This window comes from Amphiprion ocellaris, chromosome 7, assembly GCF_022539595.1.
Source record: "Amphiprion ocellaris isolate individual 3 ecotype Okinawa chromosome 7, ASM2253959v1, whole genome shotgun sequence".
NCBI lineage: Eukaryota > Metazoa > Chordata > Actinopteri > Pomacentridae > Amphiprion > Amphiprion ocellaris.
Window position 1 is genome coordinate 10,426,317 of NC_072772.1, and position 24,631 is coordinate 10,450,947.

General features: G+C 40.7%; 1 protein-coding gene across 1 annotated transcript in view; it reads right to left on the minus strand.

Moving 5' to 3' along the window:
• clpb (ClpB family mitochondrial disaggregase) overlaps positions 1–23,545 on the minus strand; it is a 33,478-nt gene extending 9,933 nt beyond the window's left edge. The window contains exons 1-7 of the mRNA XM_023287534.3: positions 22,895–23,545; positions 22,185–22,236; positions 18,896–18,982; positions 11,706–11,809; positions 10,029–10,157; positions 5,275–5,372; positions 2,189–2,303 (exon numbers count right to left, since the gene is read on the minus strand). Of these exons, the coding sequence (XP_023143302.2) occupies positions 2,189–2,303; positions 5,275–5,372; positions 10,029–10,157; positions 11,706–11,809; positions 18,896–18,982; positions 22,185–22,236; positions 22,895–23,348 (1,039 nt within the window). The 5' untranslated portion in view covers positions 23,349–23,545. The remainder of the gene's footprint in view (positions 1–2,188; positions 2,304–5,274; positions 5,373–10,028; positions 10,158–11,705; positions 11,810–18,895; positions 18,983–22,184; positions 22,237–22,894) is intronic.
• Positions 23,546–24,631: the final 1,086 nt, after the last annotated feature.

Sequence of the window (24,631 nt, forward strand, 5' to 3'; positions counted from 1 at the left end):
CTCTTTCCTGTGTGTGTGTGTGTGTGTGTGTGTGTGTGCGCGCTTATGTGGGTTTGTGTATTTGTACTCTGTGTGTGTATGTCTTGCTAGAGGCCAGCTGTTCGTCATGAAGAGTTCAGGTGGAAACAGCCGTTTTGAAGCCAAACACTAATACAAAAAATGAAAACACAAGACTTACGAGTTGTGTGCAAAATTTGACCAAAACAACTAGTTCATCCATCAGTTTTGTCAGCTTTTCTCCTTTTTGCACTGACGTATTGCGATACAAATAAATAACTATTTCTGAAATTATAACATGATTAATAATACTACTAACAACTTGGTTAAGTAATTTACCAATAAAAAATACCAAATATTTACTATTTTTTTGCTTTGTTATTTTGCTCAGACTTTTATCAGTGTAAACTGGGAAGTTGTTATTTTTAAGGATTTTTTTTTTAAAGGCATCTGCTCTTTTTTGATAATATTATAAATACACTGAGAAGAAAGAAACATGAAAATGTATTTGTTGTACATAGCTTGCATTTGCGGTTACATAATCCAGTCCTGTGCAGCTCTCTCTCTCTTTATCTCTACATCCTTTTCTCATTTGTTGTCTCCTTATCTGCAGTATATCCCCTTCTCTCTTTCCTGATCCATCTCCTCATCTCTAAATCTCTATTTCCCCTTTTAGCCAGAGTTCGACTGATTCCTGCTCGGCTCACCTTTGATAAAAACGACACACAACGTAAGCATAAAAGAACATTAGATAATGTGGGCTCTTGTAAATACCTTTGTAGATTAATTCTGTCCTTCTCCTGAAGCTTCTCATAGTTCTATCATCGCACTTGTGTGTGTTTGTGTGTGTGTGATATATTCACTGTAATACTTCTCAGAGATCAATAAGCTGTTCCTTTATCTCAGTGCTGATGTCTTGTATGGCTTTCAGAACAATTTATCATTCATCGCCTTGGCAAAGACTACAAGTCCCATGATTATCCTCTCCTTCTAACACAAAATATACATAAATGTCCATTATTTAATAGTAAACTGTGCAGTTTGTAGTTCTATGTTGTTGTTTTTTATGCAGTATTTGACTTACAGAGGTCTTGAACGGAAGTTATTCTCCTGTTGGTTATAAACTCTGCAGTATTTGCTCTCACTAGCACATTACAGATTGTAATATCCGTTTCCAGCTTTGAGTTAATTATTTTCACAAATCTAAACCGAAAATGTCCACCGCCGTAAAAATAACACACAGCCTCGCTCTCTGCTTCAGAACCTTTTCTGAACCCACAAACTCTCAGTCTCTCATCTACAGATCAATACATGGCCTCCATGGAAGCCTGGTGTAATATCAGCTCTTTACTGTCTGCCGTGTTATTGTGCTCTAACTCATCCTCCCTCCTCTTCTCTATGCACTGCACTCGCTCTCTTTGTCTTTCTGTCAATGCTCAGAGCTTTATACTTCTACGTCTCCACCACCTTCTCCCATCAGCGTTCCTGTATCTTTTATTTTTTTAACCTTTTAATCCAGTCTTCCATGGCATCCATTTGTTTTTCTCCTCCTGTTTACATCCCTTTATCTTCCACCTGTCCATCCCTAACTCTGTGACACCGCAGCTCGGAGGAACTGTGATGGAAAGATTCAGGATGTGCACGAAGGCCATGAAGAGCAAGTAGGAAAGGACAGAAGGGTGAAGGAGAAAGTGGGGTGAGATGGAGATCAAGGTGGTGGAGAGATTGAGACAGAGGAGAAACGGAGGAGAGAAAGCCAAAAGGGAAAAGAGACAGAGTGGGGGAAAGCAGAAGGATGGAGAGAACAGAGGAGGAGGGTAAGGGAGGGGGTCTGTAGTATGTCTCCTCTCTGTAATCGTGTTAACTGGCGGCTCCAAGCCTGGCCTCTTCAGCTGTCACACACAAACATACGCACATGCACACGGCACCTGTGTACGCCTGACAGACAGCTCATTCATCACAATTAACCAATTACAGCCTCCGCCGGTCTGTCTGAACCCGCCCACTGCCGGAGGGAAGGGAGGAGAACAGGAGGGAGGAAGGAGGGCAGCACAAAACAGAAATATGTTGAAAAGAAACAAATAAAATGTAACAAAACAAAGCTGTAGTGTAAAAACATGTATTTGTGTACACTTGGTATTTCTGTGGAGCATCTGCCAAGCTACACATATAATGCTCTGTGTGTGTTTACCTGATGCCACAGTATTGATGGCGCCCTCCTGTCCGATGATGTGCTCCTTCAGCCTCCTCTCCAGGGGAAACCTCCTCCTTTCCTCTGCCTCCCGCCGAGCCTGCGCCTCCTGGAACTAGGTGGAGGGAAGAAGGGAAAATGTATCATCACTTCTCAAGTAAAGTCCCGCAGGAGAGCATGTAAGACTCCTCATCCCTCTCTTTATCATCACCTTTTCTTTTTTATTGCCAGTATCAACTTCACAGCTCATCCCCAACTGAAGCAGAGAAAGAGTTAGCGGCAAACAAGCTCCTAGACATTTTAGATTAACCCTCATGATGATATATTGTTGTTGAGACAGTAGCGCTACTTCATATTTCTAGTTTACGTACTTGGTGCTAAGTAAGTAGGATTATGACTGAACGCCTTTAAATCAGAATCTCACCTCGGCATGAGCATGTTTAACAGACTGTAAACTCCTTTGAGGAATATTGGTGAACTGAGCTTCATAAAGGAAATCATTTCTTAATCCTTAGTGTCAAATTTCAAAATGTATCTTTGAATATCTTTACTCAGAGAGGTGCTTCGGAGAATAAGTAATGAGAATGAATTTAACACCTGACCGTTAAACAAAGTGTTGTCGAATAGTCAGTCAATTATTTTCTCGATTAATCAAATAATTGTTTGGTTTATAAAAAAAATAAATTATGAAATTGTCGGTCAGTGGGTCCTAAAACCCAAAGTGATGTCTTTGAATGTCTTGTTTTGTCCGCAACCCAGAAATATTCAGTTTTAAAGTACTATAGTAGTAAAGAAACCACATAATATTGATGTTACTCTTTTTTTCCAAATTACTTAAACCAATTAATTGCGTATTAAAATAGTTACAGATTAATTTTGAATTGTTGAAGGTGTACTTTTCAGGAGACGATTTATGCTTGATGACATTTTGTAAAGAAATCTTGGTGATAAATACAATGAGTTTGTTAGATTTGGTAATTACTTGTTGAAACGGTGAAATAGACCCTTTAGAATGCTTATCTTTATCTTCTTAAAACCTCTCTGCTGCTCCCACCATTCCCTTCTTCCAACTTCATCTGCCACTTTAGAAGTGTCTTCTCCCCTACGCAGCATCTATCTGATTCCTGACCTCCTCCTCTCTATCATTCTCTCTCTCTCTCTCTCTATTCATCTTTGCATCTGTTTCTGACATCCACTTTTTTCTCTTCTGCTGATTTTGCTTCTCCTCCTCTCTTTCCACCTCTCTTCTCTCTTTCTTTGTCCACGTCTTTTCTCTAGACGTTCTTCACTCTCCCCTCAGTGCTTCTTCCTTTCTTCCTCACAGCCTCCCCATGACTCATTTATCCTCCCCTCTTTGTCTCCTTAGACTCCAGGTTTTCACCCTGCAGTGGAGGCAGCCTGTTTATTCTCTCTCTCCATCTTGCTTAGCTCCAGCCTGCTGTCAAGCCAGTAGATAACTACGGATAACTCGAGTTTTATTTAAGAAAAGAAAAGGCAGACCCCACTTCTGCTACTACACACCTGTGAAATACCGAGAGCTGAGCAGTGAGGGCAGTGTGCTGGAGCTTTGAAAACTCAGGACTGCCCTCAACCCAGCTTGTCCAATATTAAATCAGATTTTTACCAGAAAAAAAAACAGCCTGTCTCGGAAAGTATTAGAAAAATAGAAGCAATATTCTTACTTTTTGTAAAAAATCTGTCATGGTGTTACCAGGAAGGCTTCTGTGCATTAGGAGGAACACCTTCAGCTCATGTCACCAAACTGATGTTTATTTTTAAGGATAACTTCTGATTTTTAAAAAATATTTTTCCTACCATTGACAAATCTCAATGAAAACACACACACATTAAAAAAAGATGACTCGCACAATTATTGTGTGTGTATCCAAACTCTGATTTAGCTTATTCTGTACAAAAGTACACTACTGTTGTCCAGAAACTATTAAGAACACATAAATGAGCCTCATTGTTTCATGTTTTTTTATTATGAAAAATACGAGCTGTATAGGTTACTTAGAAACAGCTAACAGCTCTCACTGTCACCATTTCTGAAGAGTAGTTCCTGTAAAGTCATGGATAGAAAAAAAAACACCAAAGATGTCCTATAGAGGGTGACAATGAAAAATGCAGTATTGTATTATCTTTAATGAAGTCATCATATTTGTTTGTTCTTATGAAAGACATCTGCACTATAAATCCACAATGCCAATGCTGACAACTGCTTTTAGCATTCTGAAACACCCATGACTTTATAAATAACTTAACTTCAGTGCTTTCTGTTTCTGAAAAAATTTCTCTGATTATCTATCAATCAAAAATTCAACAAAAAATATTTAAAAATCTGGATTCAACATGTACTACATTATTTCCAGGTTTCCCCCTCGGTGATTTTTTGTCATGTGACTGCTGGTTGTAGCTGAATCACTAAAGGCTTCATAGCTGCAAAGGTGAGCAATACATTTTTTCTATTTTCATTTTTTACAGACTCTAGTTAGAGCAGTGGTTTATTTTTTTGTGGCAATTTTGACATCAAGAATACAGTAATTTGGATGAAATATCAAGATTTTCAAAATATTAAGCTTACATTTATTTAAGGTACTGGTTTATTGACCATCTGAAAGTTGAAAATTCAACAATGCTTTCTCTTTTTACAGTTTCTAGTGATGACAAATGGTATCATTTTGGTGATTTCTAAAGATAATATGCCTTTCGAACCCAACAGTGGATTCTGAGGTTCAGCAAAATACAAAAATATCAGATTATGTGTCATGTCATGGTAATGATGACTGAACAATAACCCAGCTCTGTTGCTCAGCACGTGTTTTTAACCCCAGTTAACCTCCACAAGCTTTCACAACTTTAAAACTCAATAGCACCTGTCAGTCAGTGCACAGACCTCCTGAGGAGTTTGTTCCTGTGTGCATGATGGCAAGAAAACAACACAGATGTCTGCTGAGTGAATGGTGCTGAGTCATTCAGAGCAGGCCAAAGGAAACATGGAAAATAATATTGTTTTAATTGTCAGTAACAGGTTGTTTTGAAGCAGAACTGAGTGAATTTTTGTGTGAATGTGAAGTGTTTCAGACCTTTCCCTCCCACTCCTGCAGAACTGTGCTCACTTCTCCCTCCTTAGCGTAGGCCCGAGCTGTGTGTCCCAAACCATTGGTCTGCATGGGGTTAGCACCTGGACAGGTACAAAAGCACACACACAAATGTACAGTTTATACACTAGGAAAAATGGTATGGTTGTTAGCTTCAACCATATTCCCATGATTTTTGTTGCAAACACTACAAGAATATGCACACACTTCCTCAGCAGGACGCTGAAAACGTCAATCAAGAAAGCGAGGTTAGGGGTGAGAGGTCACATGGGTTTAGGGGTCATGGAGGCTAACTGCAGCGAGGCAGGAGGACCACGCAGTGACCCTGTAGGGGGTTTCATATCTGCAACGCGTGCCAATAACACACACTCTGACCCCTGCAGCCGCACACCAACACCCTGGACTGTTGTACAATCCATACACACTGCAGGCTGTTGCAGGTTGGGGGCCGCTGAGGGACAAACACACGCCTCCACACAGCAGGACGGGTCAAACACAGGAAAATTTAGTGAAACAGACTTTACAAACATCTTTAAGGGGTCACGGTACAAATGAAACACAAACGTAACGTCACAGCACGGGTGAAGTGTGCCAGGGCTGGACGGTGGTGTGCTTGTCAGTCAGAGTGGTTAGCAGTGCCTTCTGCCCTGACCTGTGCTACCACAACCCAGAGTCACCAACACACACGTGCCTCCACACGAACAAGTGAACGTTTCCATCACCTCGGCTTCACGGGAGATAAAATGATAACAAATAAAGTAGCTGCTAAATCAGCGACTAACAGAATGTCAGCCATCATGCTACTTATTAGGAGTGAAAACTCTTTATTAACACTGTCGAGTTGTTTTGTTGTTTGGTCCATAAATTGTCAGAAAATGGTGAAAAATGTCAAAAAGTGTACTTCTGCATAAGGAGTGTTTATTTTACACACAGAAGTCTTTAAAAAGTCACGGCCAATGGCTAAAGATGGTCTTTAAAAATTCTCTTTAGAAATATTTCATAGCTGATGCCATCATGTTTCAGTCTTTGATTCTGTCAGAAAAAAAATGTTGCATAAAAACATGTATATAATCCTTAAAGTACAGTACTGCAAAAAGTAGAACATGAAAACTCAGGAACTGTGTCAACACCAATAATAAATGTTTTAAACAATACCCAGTTGAGATCATGCATTTACCAGTACAGGCACCAAACACTTAAACTTTATGCTCTTAAATCTTACAGTAAAAGGTGATTACTGCTTTCAGCACTGATGAACACAATGAAACACTGTTCCTATACAAGGATTTCTTACTGGCACCATCGGAGGTTTTACGATGAGTCACACAATTTAACAATCTCTAGCAATATAGTCTGAGGCCTTAATGCAATTTAAAGCACGACTGACACTCACGACAGCGAAAGTAGGAAAAACTGTGTAGACTCGTTGGAGTGACATGAAATGTGTCACTTTAATAATAAGTCGGCAAGGAAACACATGGAAATCTCTCTCTTACAATATAAGATAATTAAAATAAATCACTGACAAACTGTGATGACACTCCTTGACAATATATTCAAATGTTAAGCTCTACATTCTAACTTCTCAGCTGGTAGAGGAGGGTATTTTTAGAGTACTGGTGCACCCAAGTACATTAGAGGCATTTGTACTGTATGTACAGGATGTTGAATGGGACACTAAGAACTAAAATACCCATCTGAAGTTTCTTCTCAGAGAAAACTGTTTGTAATCAATACAAGTGATGTTTGTTCCTTCGCTCAGAGCACCGACCGCAGAGACTAATAATCACTGTGATGATTATCGATAAACCTCTAAATTTGTGACCTGCTCACAAAGCTATCGATCCTGATGACAATACACCACTAACCCCCCCCCCCGACCACCGAAAACATGAGGGAGGAAAGCAATAAAGTACCCCACCACCACACAAACACACACACAGACACTGGACATAATAAATAGCATCATTTAGGGCTTTAATATCAGGCCAACCCTCTGGGCCATAGCACTTTATAACAGGATCAACACTAACGACAGTCACACACACACACGCACACGCACACGCACGCGCACACACACACGCACGCACACACACACACACACACACACACACACACACACACACACACACACACACACACACACACACACACACACACACACACACACACACACACACAGGATCCCTTCATTAGGAGTGCTTTAGTTATGCCTATTAGGAGTCCCCTCCTCTTTCCTATTTCCTCCTCCCTCTCTTTCACTGCAGCTGGTGGGAGAGAGCCCCTGCTGGTCTTTGTGCATGCGTGTGTGTCCTTGTGTCTGTATTGTGTGCGTCTGTGAGCATGTGTGTCTCTCCTGGCCTCCTACCACCTACGGAGCTGTCCATTACTCAGTGCCCCTGGCCAGAGGTCTGATGTGGAGCCTGGGGAGAAGCTAGGGAGCCTCTGCAGGTAGGGTGAGGGACTGTGGGGCGAAGCGAAGCCTGAGGGTGGGTCGGGAGACTGTGATGGATGGACATGTGAGCTGAGGGCCGGCTAAGGCCAAAAGAGCAAACCCATGGCTAGTGGAGCAACATGGAGGCACACAAACACAGGGGAAATAACAAGGATACACGGGATAGACACAGCTCTGTAAATGCATGCAGTGTGTACATACATGACACACACCCAAATCCACACAGATGTCCTGAAGCTGTGGCAGGTTATAAGATTTTTTTGTGCTGATGTAAAAAAAAAGATGGATAGGAGGCTCCAAAGAAGAAGTGGATTAAAGGAAAAGATGCAGGACAGAGGCTTTGTTAAGAATATTCAAGCATGCATGAGAAAGCTTTGTAAAAGTCTGTAATTATGCATCCATTTGCACAGATCACACATGGACAGCGGTGTGAGTGATTGAGAGTGTGCCATGTCGTGACTGTTATTGGCCGTGATCATGGCGCCAATGCAGCAAAGGCCCAGTCGGGCGAGCAACTACCAACCCTGTCTTTAATCTGATTGTCTTAAAACAAATGTCTCTGCTTCGTGAAATTTCTTACCTTTTTAATTCAAAAATGCGTCTGCAGAACATTTGATCGAGTTAGTGGAGGTGATTTGTTTAAGCGTACAGAGTGCTTACAGACGCAGGGGTGAGACGGGAGAGACAGGCAGACAGAGCTTTAGATGCATCATCCATCATAAATACAAACAAGACATTAATACAAGCTTGTGTGTGCGTTTGGGTGTGCATATAGCAATGATGACTGTGGTCAGGGTGGTTTTTTTTTTTGAGTGTTTTTAGATTAAAAAGCTAATCAACCTAAAAAGCAACAACTACAGATTTCCCCACAAGATTAAAAAAGGGTGTGCACAAACTGAAACAAGAATATCAGAAGGATAAAAGCCAACACGAATTTATGAATATTTTGTGTTTAAGTGCACAAGCTCACACTTATATAAACTCACACACAAAGACACACACTTCCTGCGGTTGTGGAGTTACCCCAAGGGCATGTTCTGTGTGGAGGTCACAGTTCAACGAGGCCTAGCTTGTTTAAGAGATGCTCGCCTGAAAACTGAGGGGGATACTTTGCCCCCGGGGTTTTTGTGTATGTGTGCTGGTGGAGCCGAGTCAACGACAGGTGCGAGTGTAATGGGGGGCCAGGAAGGATGAACCAGTAATCAATTTTAAATGAGTTTTGTAATACTGCTTATAATAACTGTTGGTTGTTTAGGTGATTATATGTAAAGAGCTTTTTAAAACTGACAGAGACAATAGTGGCAGAATGAGATTAATGTAGTTTCAACACAACAGAGAAGGTTTAATGTGTGTATGCTTGAGTTAGGCTTAAGTTCATAATTTAATTCCCAAAATTAAGAATTTCTTCTCATGAACTAACAAAAACAATCTTATCTCTAAAAGATGGATTTAAAACTGAATGTAAACTCGTGTCTACCTATGTATCAAAAAAATATTAGTAATACTAATGGCTCAAGTGGATTGAAATGACTGAATTAATTGTGTCACAGGAGGAGCAAAAAAGGGTTCTGCCTTAAAATTTAAATGTATTTCTATTTCCAACAGATAAGATGTATGACAGAAAAGGCAAAAGGATCTTAGACTGGCACAAAGAGTATCTGTCCTTTCTCACCCTTGGGCCTAACTTTCCACCAAGTTCACTGAAATATGGCCAGTGATGCAAAAATATACATCTGCCTTGAAACACAAATCTGGTTGGCAGGAGGAATAAACACAGAAACTGTCAACTGAGGCCAAAATGCTTGAATTTCACTCATTCCAACAACAGATAAAGACCTCCTGTTAAACCACTGAGACTTTTCCCTCCAGTGGACAATACAATTGAGGTCTGTCACATTTGTTTAGCTGAAAATGCCAGAGTTCAGGTGACAGCTGCATTTTGCAGTTTAGCCTTAAGAAAGGTGGACTTTGTTCAATTAAGCAGGAGATGCAAAACTCCTCCATCCACTTTCTTTCTTTCTCTGTATTATTAGGTGTACAGGAGTGAAACATAATGAGGACAGGAACTCTGATTAGTCGACAATACCTGATTACAGACAAAAATGACTCCACTTTCACACGATTTGAAGCAGGAGTTATTCATACCTGAATGTGCAGACCGATACTCGAAATATGTGCAGGCTGCTGCATCCATGATCAACTTTATTTATTTAATATTTATCTGTCATCAACTCCAGGGTGCAGTATAAAGGGATGGGTTTTGGTATTGTGAGGGATAACGTACCAGCCTCCAGCAGCATGCGGACAGTTCGTGGGTCATCGGCTAGTGTAGCGTAGTGAAGCGCTGTGCAGCCACGGAAACCAGCCCTGCTGCTGAGCCTGCTGCTGAATTCATCCTCTCTGGACACCAACACTGTAGACAGAAACAGAGGTGTGAGAGGACAAGAAAGATCAGAACAGCCTGCATTTTCTGTTGCAGAGCATGCACAGATTAACAGAAATAAATGAAAAAGCCTGATAGGAACATCGTTCATTTGTGAGATTACTGCAAAATTTTGAGTAATTTTTTTTGCCAGTACAATACAATAACAATAATTGGTTTAAAAAAAAAAAAACTGCCTGTTTTAATGACTTTGGACTCAAAATTTATTTGAGAAACTCTTCACAGATCCAAATGGGTAGTTAAGAGTTGAATAAGGAAGTAGTATATCCCCTAGGGCTGAAGAAAATGATCACAATGAATTAACAAACCACTTTAACTAAAGCTGTTTAAATCCAGAAAAGCATTCTTTAATCTATTCAGTCGAGGCCCCAGAAAGTGAGACAATGACAGCACTGCTTCTACAAAATTATCTTTCTTGTTTCCAGCTTTGGAAGAGTTGTTCATTTTCACAGATTTAAGCTCAACTGTCCGACACGATTGGAATAATGCGAGTTGTGTTTTAGGGTCTATTTCGCTGCGCTCCTTACTAATAATGGAGATACTCTATCATTCTCTCCTTACTTCTTTTTCATAAGAGCACTCATCTCGTGCCACTCCTCCATCATCCATTTTTATTTTTTCCGCCTCCTCCCTCTCTTCCTCAGTGTCCATCAGTTCCTTTCATCACTTGCTCCCTCTCCTTCCCTCCTCCCTGTGCACTCTCTCTATCCCAATAACTTTGTCTCATCCATTTCCTGACTTCCTCTCCTCTCCCTCATCATCCCACCCATTTCCTTCAATCCCTCCCTCTCTCCATCATCCCCTCAAACATCCACATCTTCTTCGTCCTCCATCTTTAACCTCCTTCTTTCGATCCTCTTTTTCTCCTCTCTTTTCCTTCTTCCTTGCTTCATTAGTCTTTTCCTTCATCCATCCATCCCACTCTTTTTCGCTATCTCTCTGACAGTCTCTCTCTGCAGTGTCTGTGTGTGTCTGTGTGTATGAGAGGGAGAGAGACAGGGCGGGATAATCATAGCTAACCCAATAAAGCGTCACACAGGCCCCCCTAGCCCATCCATCAGTGTGCGTCTGGGAAACGCTTCCCCACGCTACGCCAGCCCCACGTGGACCCAAACCTGACAGCCATATAAATGTCTGCAATATACATATCCCATATAAATATGTCTGCAGAAACCCAACACAGACTGGAGGGTGGGGGGTAAAGTGTGTGTGTGTGTGTGTGTGTGTGTGTGTGTGTGTGTGTGTGTGTGTGTGTGTGTGTGTGTGTGTGTGTGTGTGTGTGTGTGTGTGTGTGTGTGTGTGTTTGTGTGTGAATGTGTAGCTAAGATGAAAAACAAATAAAGCACACGCTACTTGTCACAAAACATATAATATAAATAACACGCAAGGAATCCAGCATGTACATAAATGCAAATTTTTATGCAAATTATAATGTCTCGTAATATCTGGTTTAACACTTTGGGTGTAATAACATGTGTGACGAATGCACATACGGTTGCCTGTCTTGTTGTTTTTTACCTTCCAGCGAGTGGATGCCTTTCTCCCGTGAGGTGTCGTAAACGTTGTTGAAGTGATCCCCGGCATTTGGGTCGGCACCGGCTTCGATCAGAACTTTCACCACACTGGAAAACGACAAAAGGAAGGAACACACATTTTAATGTGAGTGATAAAATGCAGACGTACACTCAGACAAGTATTACATGGTAATAGCTCAGTATTTGCAGGACGGACGTACAATAAGAACTGTTTTAGCCCATACTCATGCTATGATGATGCCACACACTTAAAAAACTGTTTTAATGGCTCTTTAGAAGTTCTACAAATATAAAACATTCTATGGATTCAATAATTCATAAAGAGAGGAATAAAGAAAAGGAATAATGCAATGTTTGCAAAGTCAGGTGTCCTGTGAACAGCTTTATAGCTCTGCTCTAGGAATACCTGGAAGCAAGGCAAGTGGTGGTGGATTTAAGATATCATCAAGTCTAGGAGTCTGCAATGTGGATAAAATATCTTCCATCACAATATACTTAATTTACTTATGTTGTTGTCTCAGTATATCTTGTGACTTAACAAATTCACTGGGAATTCAATTATGGATCTGTTTACAAATTAAGTATCTGAGGGTTTCCTCTTTTTGGTCGATCCAGTGAATAAGAAAACGAAAACAGGTTCATCAAAAACAGGTTTCTGTGTAAATCTTTTAAAATCAATATTATCTCAAAGCAACCTCCTCATTTACAAAACTGCCCACAATGGCCCAATACAACCAGAGATATTAAAGCAGTAGCTACCGTGATAGAAATGTTATAACACTGGCAGTTGACAAATTTCTGTCATCTCAAGCTTTTCTGTTTTCCTAAAAACACATGCGAGTAAATCTGCATTAGCACACAAATATGCAGTTGTCTGAGTCTGAGGTCTATAGGTCTGTTACAGAAAAGAGGATGTACACTAGATTTGGAACTAAATTGTGACTTGCTTCCTTCACATCACCAAACATAACCAAAACTTTTCAACAAAGTTTCTTGCATCATCACAGCCTTTAAACAAACATTCCCTCAGCTGAATACGACACTGTCACCTGATTCACTTCCATCTATTCTGCGTCGTTATGGTGGATACACCCCAATGCTCACTTCCCTTTTTCTCTCCTTCGTTACACTTTTGTCTGCCTTGTAACATGTACATATGTGCACATCGAAGGGGCAAGGGTCGGGCCTATTTCCGGCAATGTTGGGGGGCCTGTGTGACAGAGTGGGTGTTTGTGTGTAGCCCTTCATTGGAGCGTACCGCCTTATAGAACAAACACGAGTACCTCGGCAACACCACTCACTGTGACCCAACGGACATTCCAGGTACCGTCTCTCCGTCTACAGAACACACTGTCACATAAACACACACACACACTTTACATTTACCACCATGAACGTGAACAATGGCTTTGACATTGAGACACAGACATGTACAAGAGTACACACAAACTAGTTACTAGTCTGTGCCGACTGAGATGTAGGCGATGGCCGAAACATGAACCCTGCCAGTACACTGCTGCTGCTGCTGTCTTTAAACCTGTGGCCATGTAATGCAGCCTGGGAGGAGTGATGGATCATTTTCAGCTAAATGGTTATGGCAGTGGCCTGATAGGGCTTAAATGGAACAAAATGATTATTCAAAGGAGGCGGAGTGTAGTCCTTTTTTAGAGTGACCACACTTGAGCGTGTAACAGGCGACGGCTCCGAAAGAAGAACCTGTACTAAATACTGACAGGAGAAATGACCTACAGAGTGATGGAGCAACTTTATAAGTCAATTGTGATACAACATACCATGATAAAGTGTTAAAGCAACGGAAAACTACTGATTTTACTACTACTGAAAATCTGAGGACAGTAACCCGTATCAAAGTGGAACTGATTGATGCAGTAATATTTCTAAAGCATCTGTCAATACACCAAGTAATAATGCAAAATGTTTTCATTAAATATTAATCTGCCAATAATTTCCCCATTAATTATACTACATAAAGTGGATCAGAGATACTGAAAATTGTTTGCTAATGTATTTGAATCACTTGATTAGTAATAATCAGAATAATGGCCAATGAATCAGGCCGATTAAATGCCATTTATCCATCTAGTGATTAGCTATATCTACTTTATCCTGTAGAGGGTTGTGGAGGGCTGGAGCCTGTCCCAGCTGACACTGGGCATGAGGCAGATATTTGGCATCGGCTGTTTATAAGGGGGCCGGTTAGGAGTTATGTTAGGTCGGGCTGCACGGACTACAGGGGCCTGACTAGCTACCACAGCTAATGGTTTGTTTTCCATTGTGCACATGATTTAAGATAAAACCAGATGTCAGATCTCAATATGTTTACCAGACCAATTGTAAGAGATGCTGCTATCTGCTGATAAATGCTGCTGTTAAGTGCAATAAACCTTACAATCATACTTAAGTTGTTTTTATCATTTAGATGATGTATTTTTGTGCTGCACAGAATGCAGACCTACTTAAGGAAACAGTCAATGCAGATGTTAATTGAAGTTGAGCAATTTTGTGCCTCATTTGTCATGATTATTACATTTTTATATTTAATCAGATGCAAAAAAAGGAAACACAATCTCAGAATTATGTATCAGCCCTCGGTACTGATGCTTTTTTAATCAGCATGGGCGTTGGCCACTGAAAAACCTGTATCAGCTGAACAAATTTTATTTTATACATTTGAAAAAAGCAGCACAAGTAAATGTAATGTAATCATTTGAATGACTGAAACCGTCACTGGACTATCAAAATAGTTGGTGCTCATTTAAAATTATTTTATATAAAAAGGGATCTGGCACCAATGTTTGGGATACCAGTAGAGGCTCAAGAAATCAAAGACGAACTTTTTCTTGATCTCTATTTACATAATGAAAATCTGATGATTCTTAGGTAGTTTGTCAGCACAGAACATGTGTGTTCCTGTGGGAGAGGGAGGCTGAGAACATTCTGGCCAGGTCTTTGTGTCTGACCTTGCTGAGGGGGCATAAAGGACTATCGGGGGGTCCCCTTTTGTTACTGTATCACTGTGGCTGGGGGCGGCAGGGGGGCCATGACCCACAGAGGGCTCTCCTCTCACCCTTGCAAGCACTTCTACAAACACATGGATGCATCGTATGAGACACATACAGACACACACACAAACTAAGGTTGGTCACACGAGGCTGGGCAGGACTGTGTGAAGAAATGAGACGGTCTGAAAAGGGTTAATGGCATAAAAAAAGTAAACACGAAGGGATAAAGACAGGAAGACTCCAGATAGGAAGAGGAGAAGGAGGAGGAGTGGATGAAAGGAGGTAAAAAGATGAAAGAGGGAGATTTAATTAGACAGGACGGTACTAAAACTAATGAGCTTTTGAAAACAGTTTATAGTTTTACTAATCAACTGATGATCAAGTGGCTAACTTTATTTGGGACATTTAGAGGAGAGTTGCAGCACTAATTTGAGGCCAAACTGAAGGCATGCAGAGGTTAATTAGGTTAAAGTCTCATTTTAAAAGACTGGGCAAAAAGTTATAATCACTGACTTCCTGATACAATCTTATAATACAGAAACATTATTATCTGTAAATTACAACATCATTTTATGTTCAAAGCTAAATTAAAACAAAATGTATGCTAGTTAAATAAAGAAAGAACCATCTAGCTAATGACTTTATGCCCTCATCTCCAACTGAAACATCCTTGTTTCATTACTTTACATGTGTTTCTCTGGTTCAGAGATAACAACCGTTTACCGTACCCACTTTACCAGAGAATAGAAGTGACTTAAAGCTCAGCGGCATTGCTACTGGAGCTAATCGGGAGTCAGTGTTCTGCTTAGATACACTTCAGCAGAAGCCTGAGTCTCCCGGTCGCCCTGATACACCATTCTGCTTTTGTATCAGAAAGTTGTAGCCACTCATCATTTAACATGTCAGTGGTCAGACTGATAAGATTTAACCTTCCAACTGGGTTTCAGTATTACCAGCAGGTGACTGGTGTTAGTTTCCAATTCGGCCCTGGAGGGAAGACAGGAAACAGACACTTCCGTCTCCCTTGTGCTATAATGGACACCCGAGTCGAACTGACCATCCATGTCTCTGACCACCTGGCCCAGACGCTGGACCTCACTTGACCTCGCTCACCTGGGGCACACCTGGGGTCAAATAGATGCCAGGAAAAGAGGTTTTCACTGCGCTTATTTTCTTTTTTTATTTCAGCCAAACAAAATTTAAATGGTCATCAGACAGTTCACACAATTTTATGGGGCACATGGCTTTGTTAACCATATGAATTAAGATAAGAATTTAACAATTACGGTATTCAATTCAACTCAAACAAGACTGTGTTGTGGTGAAGTTCATGTCCAGCTATTAACAGTTTCTACTCTCCTAATCACTACATGGGTGCTATATAGCAGTGATAATAAAGAAGGAGGTTGTGAGCACTATTATTGGAAAAATTCCAATTTTGCTTATAGACAACCATAGCAATGTACACATTTTGGAAATAATTACATGAAATATCTGCTGAATGTGGCTTTAATGTGGCAGGTTATTATAGTATCAGTGCCTATCTGAGGGTATTTATCTTAGTGTGAAGATGGGCAACTAGATAGCTGAATTGTATGGGCACATACCACATGGGTATCAATGCATTAATGTTCTAATCATTGCCGGTCGGGATTGCATGTTATTCCTCTACTCACTTCCACTGTATCTTCTGTCTCTCTTCACTGTCTGTCTCTCAGTAAAGACCAAAAAAAAAAACCAAATATTTAAAATGGTATAATGTAAAGAGAACTTGACAATGACATCATCTATATGACTGTTTCCTTCACTAAACCAGACAGCTTACCATCATAGCTGTGTTGTATTGTGACTAAATGATGATAATATTTCACCAGGAGCGAGTGAGTCCAGCTAATCCTGGTCCCAAACCCATAATCCCACTCCACATCACTCTCTCTCCGCTGCTAAACTATTCTCTCTTTTCCCCCAACGAGCCACTCATCCTCTCGCTCCATCATCCCTCCGCTTTCCCTCGTTTCTGTGCCCCTCCCTCCCATCGAGTCACTCGGCCGACAGGTTGGAACGGTCAACAGGCGCTACACTTGGCTGAGCGCTCATTGTGCACGTGAATGCAGGGAGGGAGGGATGGAGGGAGAGAAAGAGAGATGGAGATGGGCATTGTGCGTTAAAGAGTGCAAACAGAGGGCCAGGCCCTGCGCCTCCCTGATTTAGCCCCACATCAAAGCTAAGCAAACACACACCCCCCAATGTCTCACCCTTAATTCTCACACACACCCCTCTGCTCCACCCCTGATTCTCTCACACAGCCACACCTCGACCCCTGAACACAGGAGAGGTTGCCTGGTGGAGGCTGCATCTAGAAATAAGAGAGTACGTCCACAGTTTCCACTGAAATGGCTCTGTGGTGATATCTTCTGTCTGTGGAAGCACAATTATCATTTCTGGACAAGGAAAATATAAATACAAAGTGAGAGAGGGCTGCAATAATTCAACAGTGAGCTCCAGACTGACATCCTAGCTACGGGCTAGACCTTGTTCATGAGTAATGTTCCCTGTGTTTTCACTTAACGGCTGCAAATAAAGTTGTGTGTGGCTGAGTAATAGGCAGTTGGCCTGTAAGATATTTGGTATAAACTCCCCTTGTCTCCTCACTCATGTATGTGTGTGTGTGTGTGTGTGTGTGTGTGTGTGTGTGTGTGTGTGTGTGTGTGTGTGTGTGTGTGTGTGTGTGTGTGTGTGTGTGTGTGTGTGTGTGTGTGTGTGACTGATGTGTGTGAACCGATGTTCCGTCTTCCCTGCAGCAGTGACGGCTCACTGGGGGGTTGGAGGACGGGATTAAACACAGAGGAGTGCCACTGTCTTGCTGAGTTATAGCACTCATAACACATATACACACACACAGAAGACAGTGCAGTGACACACACAGACAGTGGGTAAAGAAACAAACACACATACAATCAAATTTATATCAAAAAACACTTGACACACCATTAGACAACATGAAACACAAGATGACATCCGTCAATATCTACACAGTGACTATCACTCAGAAAACACATGATGTAAATATAAAAACATGCTGCAGCCAAGTGATCACAATGTAAAATGCAAAAGAATATGATTGCATTTGTCTTTGAGGATTAGTTATAGATCAGACCATGAAGTAATAGAGAATATTTTCATCAGCAATTTGTTCTATCATTTTGAAGACTAATTATTCTTTACAAAATAGTAGTAAATTGTGAAAACATTCATCAAATTATGAAAAAGGGTCCATGGTGACATCACTCGTTTTGCCCAAAATACTAAACCATTCAACATACAACCATTTAAAAGCAGCAAATTCTCATATTTGATTTGGCATCTTTCTCTATAAGAAACATGCAACTATTAACAGTTTATCAAAACTACTGATTCTAAGCTTTCTGTTGTTTGAATGAGCAAAAAGTTGCTTCAAAATTAATGAGCAAATAGATTTAAGTATTAGAACACACTGGTATAAGCACACAAAATGAAAAATTTTCAAATTGTCTTGAATTATATGCTCTAAAGTCTAAAATCTGAAAACAATGCTTCTCCTATATTGTTGCCATCAAACTCATGGTGTGTCACAGTGTCTGTCTACTGATTCATGATGTTTCTATTTTGCAGCATCGATTCAAACTACGTGACTAACTTGAACAAGGAGCAACTATAGCCCTGAGATTTAAAGAAAGCTCATTTGAAGCTATTTTCATATTCAGCTTTCACATAATGCTTCTTGCTCATGAGGCCCTTTAACAAAAAAGTGACCACACAGTCCTGATGGAGAAAAAAAAAGCCCCGTAAATTGGATTTGGCCCGGCCTTAACCTCGGCCCCTCTCTGTGCTGTGTGTGTTCTGGGGGCCAGGAGGCTAATTTAATTTGTTGGACAGAGAGATGGGGGGACGAGTAAAGACCGTCTGTCAGTCTGAAAGTTGCACTTTGCACTCTTGATGACGTACTGTAACGACTAGAGCAGAGACATGGATAGCATATGCTCACACGCTAACACATGCAGACAGCTGCAAGATATCAAACCAGTACACTACTGCTACATATGTTCCATGGGTAGGGCATCTCAGAAGTTTGAAATGCTTATTCAGAGGTTGTTCAATGATGCACACAAACCTGTGCTGTCGGTTCATGGCCGCCACCATGAGAGCGGTCCAACCGAGACGATGGCGCTGATTTGGGTCCACCCCCTCTTTTACCAGCCTGATGGGAACAAGAAACAGAGAGTGGTTTCATTTTTATTTTATTGCCATTATTAACAGAGCTCTAATACAGGACTGCTGTCAATATGTGGCAATGTTGCGTATTTTCATATAAAGCAAGATATAACAAAGGTAGAACATAAAGATTTATTAACACTTTAAGGGAAATGATGCAAATAAAAAGTAACAAATATAAAGTAAGAAATATAGCAAGTCAGCTGCTTGTGGGTTTCTAGTAAATACACACCAGCATTTAACCAGCACGTTGTCTTTGACCAGTTCACGTGTCAGTGTGTGCAAGCCAGGTGTGTGTTGAGTTTTCTGCCTGAGGGTATAACATCAGGTACTGGAGTGGCACAGTTCTTGTACGTGTGCGTGTAAGCGATCCGTCTGTCGTTTCTTGTGCTGAGCAGTTAGACAGTGTGTGTGTTTACAGTCAACACAGTGGCCTCTGTCTGGTCTGCACTCAGCGCTGATGTTCCCTGACTCCGTTTTCACTGCCCGGTCTGCAAGCAGTATCAGGGTTTGGGCCGAGAAAATGGCTCACTACTACAGATTCACTCAAGCTTTTCAGGGTGCAGAACTTGTTTCAGTTCAGTCAAACTCGGCAACTCGTACCATTAGAAGCATTATGTACCATTATGTGAAAGACGGGACATGATGGGAAGTCAAAGCTTTTCCATTTCACCAAACAAATACATGGCTGAAGCAGAGGGAAAAGTATTGTAGATTAATTGTGGTGGGAAAAGCTTTGGTCAGCTAAGTCAAACAGCTACTTGAGAAGCCTCACGGAGCTGCTGCTTTTAAATATAACGTAGGTTCTTGTTCATTTTTGGGTATATTTTAAGTGCTTGGACAATGTAACAGTCAAACCTGACCATAAGTAAAATGCAATATTATTGCAATGTTCCCTCCTGCCACTATGAAAAGAAAATAACAAGGTTTTATGAAGGGATCTACAAACCTAACGTAATTTCTTTACAATGAGTTTTATTGTGAGCTCTGGTATCACAGGCACAAAATGCTGTTTCACAGACTAATTTTTCTGCGAGGAGGAAAATTATTTTAACTGCAGTTTTAAATGTACAAATACTGAGTATCGAAATGTTTGCACGCATACCACATAAGCATCAATTTAATTCCTGTTAAGGAATTAAAGTATTGCATGCCACACTTCTCTAACGCTACACTGTCCTATCCAACAACGGCAAAATGTTGAATCATAAATAGGAATTAAAATTATTTAGTAAAATATTGAATATAAACACAAAATATGACTAAGATTCCAACCCCGAAATTTCAGCATTTTAACAATCTGCTGTATATAAGATACAAATCTCATATATGATAGCAGTTTGGCTTCATATGTACCCTCTGAGACTGACTCAACACGGTAAAACACCACATCTGTAGAACTTTAGAAGAGCCTTTGTAAAGAGGAGACTTTGACTCTCTTGACTGCCTCTCAGCGATACACTCCACCACTTCTAGCAACTCAGGCAAAGCACTTAACACATCTGTGACCTGCTAACTGGCTGTCTCGCTGCACTCTCACCTACACCATCTGCCACATGTGCACAGGTAACCCAAGCCCGCAAATGGAGGCACACATCGATAAACACATGTATGTACACACTCAAATACCTGGCTTTGGATACCAACATGCGACAACACCCAGAGCACATGCAATTAAACATTTAACACATGAAAACAGATGTACATATCATTCTGTTTTTTCCCCAGAGCTAACATAAAGATCAATTTGTGTAATGTATATCGCATGTACAGTACCTAAACATACATTCTTTGTACACAGACTGATCTTTAGCATCTTGTTGCCAAAATGAGACTGCCACAATAAAGTGCATGTATCTGACTACAAAATGTCTATTTTTGTGCCATTTTGAAAATTCTGCACCCTAGTTTTGTAATGGAACATTAGCAGCGATATAGATGGACATGATAATACAGGTACACACAGACACACACAGACACAGACACACACGCACACACCTCTACTCATCATTCCTGGTGTCTGGCTCTGATGAATTGTAGAGGATTATGTTTATGTTCAGGATCAGACTCATTATATGTGTTTATAGTAAGTTGTGATTAAGAAACGACAAATAAATAAATACAGTTTTTAAAAATGCTTAAAATCAGAGTTTGAAGAGGAGCTCTGAATGTCTGAGAATAGCGTCCATCCATCAAACACCTCTTCTACAGATACACTTTTACAGACATTGATGGTCCATCTCTTCCACCTGGTGGTTAAAGGTGAAACTACAACTACAAGATATACAACTATGTGCTTTCATAATTGGACATGACCCTGACTGTTCTGGAAATAGGCTTCAGCATAGGATTTGTGACAGTACACAAGGCTATAAAAAGCTAGAAAACCAGAGCCTGAGCCCATTACAGGTTGAATGTGACATTATTACATTGCAAAGGTCACTGTGGATTGAACCACTATGGAAGCACACGGTTTCTTCACATGAATGAAATTACATGTTACATGTAATCCAGGTAGATTATGACAAAATAAAGCAAGGATTTATTTCTGCCACATATATTGATATGTTCATAATATCAAAATTAGCAGCAGTGAATACTGTCTTGGAGAAAATCATTAGTAATAACTCATTAAACACAATCAGAGAGAGCTATAACATATAACAATTAAATGCAACACCAAAAACCAAGACATCTATGTAAGAACATGCTAGTAATGTCAAAAGTCCTACTGATGTCAAATAAAATACAGAAATAAGAGTAAATACTATTTCTTTCTAAACATTTTGAGAGAAAATGCATTGTGATGGTTACCATGGCCAAAACGGAAGTTCAACTTGATAAAATTTAAATTAACCATTGTACACCATATCTTGAGAAAATATCCATAAATTGAGCTTTGAAGTATCCCAACATACTCAGACAGCAATGAACATCTATCATCAATCTCACACAGTCATTATGGCATACACTGGTCTGACACAGTCTAAAATATGAAGCACTCTTACTGCACTTAGCAGCAGCTGATATGAACGTGGTTAACACTGGAGAGAGACAGAGATGCTTCCACAAGCTGCAGTGCAAAGAATTATAGAGGTGCACAAAACGTGTAAGTGTAAAAATAGACACCCATTACATACTGTAAACACAAGACGAGCAAATACTAGAAGCAGTTATGTGTGTGATACCTGGCTATATCTTCGGCGTTATTGGTCCTCGCTGCCTCCAGAAGAGCATCACCTTGTTATTGCACAAACAGAAACAGACACAGCGAACATTAGCTACACAAGAAGAATGTCATAGTTAGATTTATTTGTATAGCACCTTTCAAAAGTACAGTCATAGCGTGCTCAAATTAGTTAAATAGGAAAAAGTAATTCAAACAAAAATAAGATCTTAAGCATGAAACATAAAATAGCTAAATCAAATCAAGACTTTTTTTGTCTGTTAAATCCCACAATATGTATATTCCCATACAGTTTTTAAACACAAATATTCCCTAATATTTTCCTAACTCTAGTGACGACACTAGACAACGCAGTTATCCACAAATGGCTGTCCATTCTGAATACCCACCACCCTCTGCACAGGATGGCAGAGTAGTGTGTTCCCCCACATGCATATGTAACCCCACAATGTTTACTCCATTACACTTTGCTATGGATATGCACCACACAAATATACTGCAATACACTCTTTTCATTATTTACTTATATCTTTCTGCCTAGTTTATTTCCCTTGATTTTTAAGCTGCTTAATGCTTTCTAATATAGCTTCAATTAATAATTTCAATAGCGTATATCTATTATAAATGTACAATATTTTCTACACCACAGCAGTCAGTGAAGAATCAGTAGGAGACATTTAAATAACACAGGACCATGGTGATTCTGCGTACCTTTGTTATCAGAGTCTTTTCTCAGGCAGAGGGCCACAGCTGCAGCAGACAACACACCGACAGAGGCCACTCCTGCCCGGCTGGCTCCTTCACCAGTCCCCCGGCCCTCACCCCCGCCGCTCCGCCCGCTCTCCTCCCAGTACTGGTTGTTGTTGCGCCCCCTGCTGGCCAGAGCCGCCCAGGAGCTGCGGCGGTTCTCCAGGTTAGACAGCCATCTAGGGGCGAGGTGGTGGTACTGCACCGACGGATTCACACTGGTTACAGCGGTCTCCTCCGCTAAAATACCCCGTCTTGAGGTCCGGGACGTGGACACGATGGGGTTCCAGTTTACCTCCGGTGTCTCCCGGATGCCATGGCTCGCGGCGTCGCCTGCACTGGTCTTTAGCACGCGGCTACACGGCGACAGGCTGCGCGACCTTCGCGCAATTAGCCTGGTGGGAACGGATGATAACATGGCGACAAACTCACCGAAAACCGAGCCGGGACAGAAACCGTCAGTCGGACAGTAACTCCAGAGGGTGTCAGATACCCTATAGGCCGGGGACACCACGGTAATTCAGGTGTAGCAGCCGTTATACCTCTGTTACAGTTAGCTAATTACACACATCGGGACGAAAACAACCGCTTCACTTCATTGTAGCGTGGATGTCACTAGAAGCCGCACTGCATTCTGGGAAATGACGTTTAGCTGGACAGCTGCGAACCGGTTGCTATGACGAAATATTAAGTCGTTGAAAGGCAGCGACAGACATAAATTAGTGTGTCTGAAATAATACGAATTTTTGAGGGATAAATTAACGCAGTGTTTGTGCTAAGAAACGTGTTGTATGACCTACATACTATACAAAAGAACAGCGTTAGCTGTACCGATGACTGTAGTACAGTAAATGAAACAGTATAAAACTGACTATAATGGCTCCTTTACAGCTAACTGTGGCAGTTGGTTTGTTACTGTATTCGAACAACAGGACAGAATTGTTTTGGTTTTCTGGTGCTTTCGTTTACATCTCCTTTGTACAAGCGCTGCTCTCAAAAGGACTGACAAATATTTGATGAGACAAGCTCTTTTAAAAAGTATTTGGCCTTTCAATGTGCATCGTGGCCGCCAGATGGCGTCAAAGCTTGGTGTTGTTAGAGTTTGGCTCACAGACTGTATATAAAGGAGTTTAAAACCGGACCTGGACAATTAGGCAAATGTCATCATCTTAGGTCTCCAGTCACAGATTCAAACATCATTTTGAGAATATACAATATATCCTTTTAATTAGAACTTCATATTAAATTAGGATTTTTAAAGTAAACAAGGTAATGATTGCAAAAAAGGATTTAAATATATGTAATCCCAACCCCTGTGGAAATGATACATTCTCAGTAATTTAAAAACTATGATTCTATTTGTTTGTTGTTTCACTTCAGAGCTTTACATCTCGTTTTCTCTCGCATATGTTTGTTTTTCCAGTCAAACCCATTACTAAGTAGTCCTAAATTAATCTCATTCTTCTCTTTCATTGAAATATCTTTTTGTGTCCACATCAATAAGGATAATTAGTGCATTTCTGCACAATTGTCGTGTCATGTGAATAATTCAATTCTGTTCTATTTATATGGTACAGATAACAATCAAAACTGTCTCAAGATGCTTTACAGAACCCAGACCCTGAACCTCCCAGAGCAAGAAAGTAAGGAAAAGCTCCCCTATAACTGATAGAAACTTTAAAGTAGGACCCAGCTCATAAG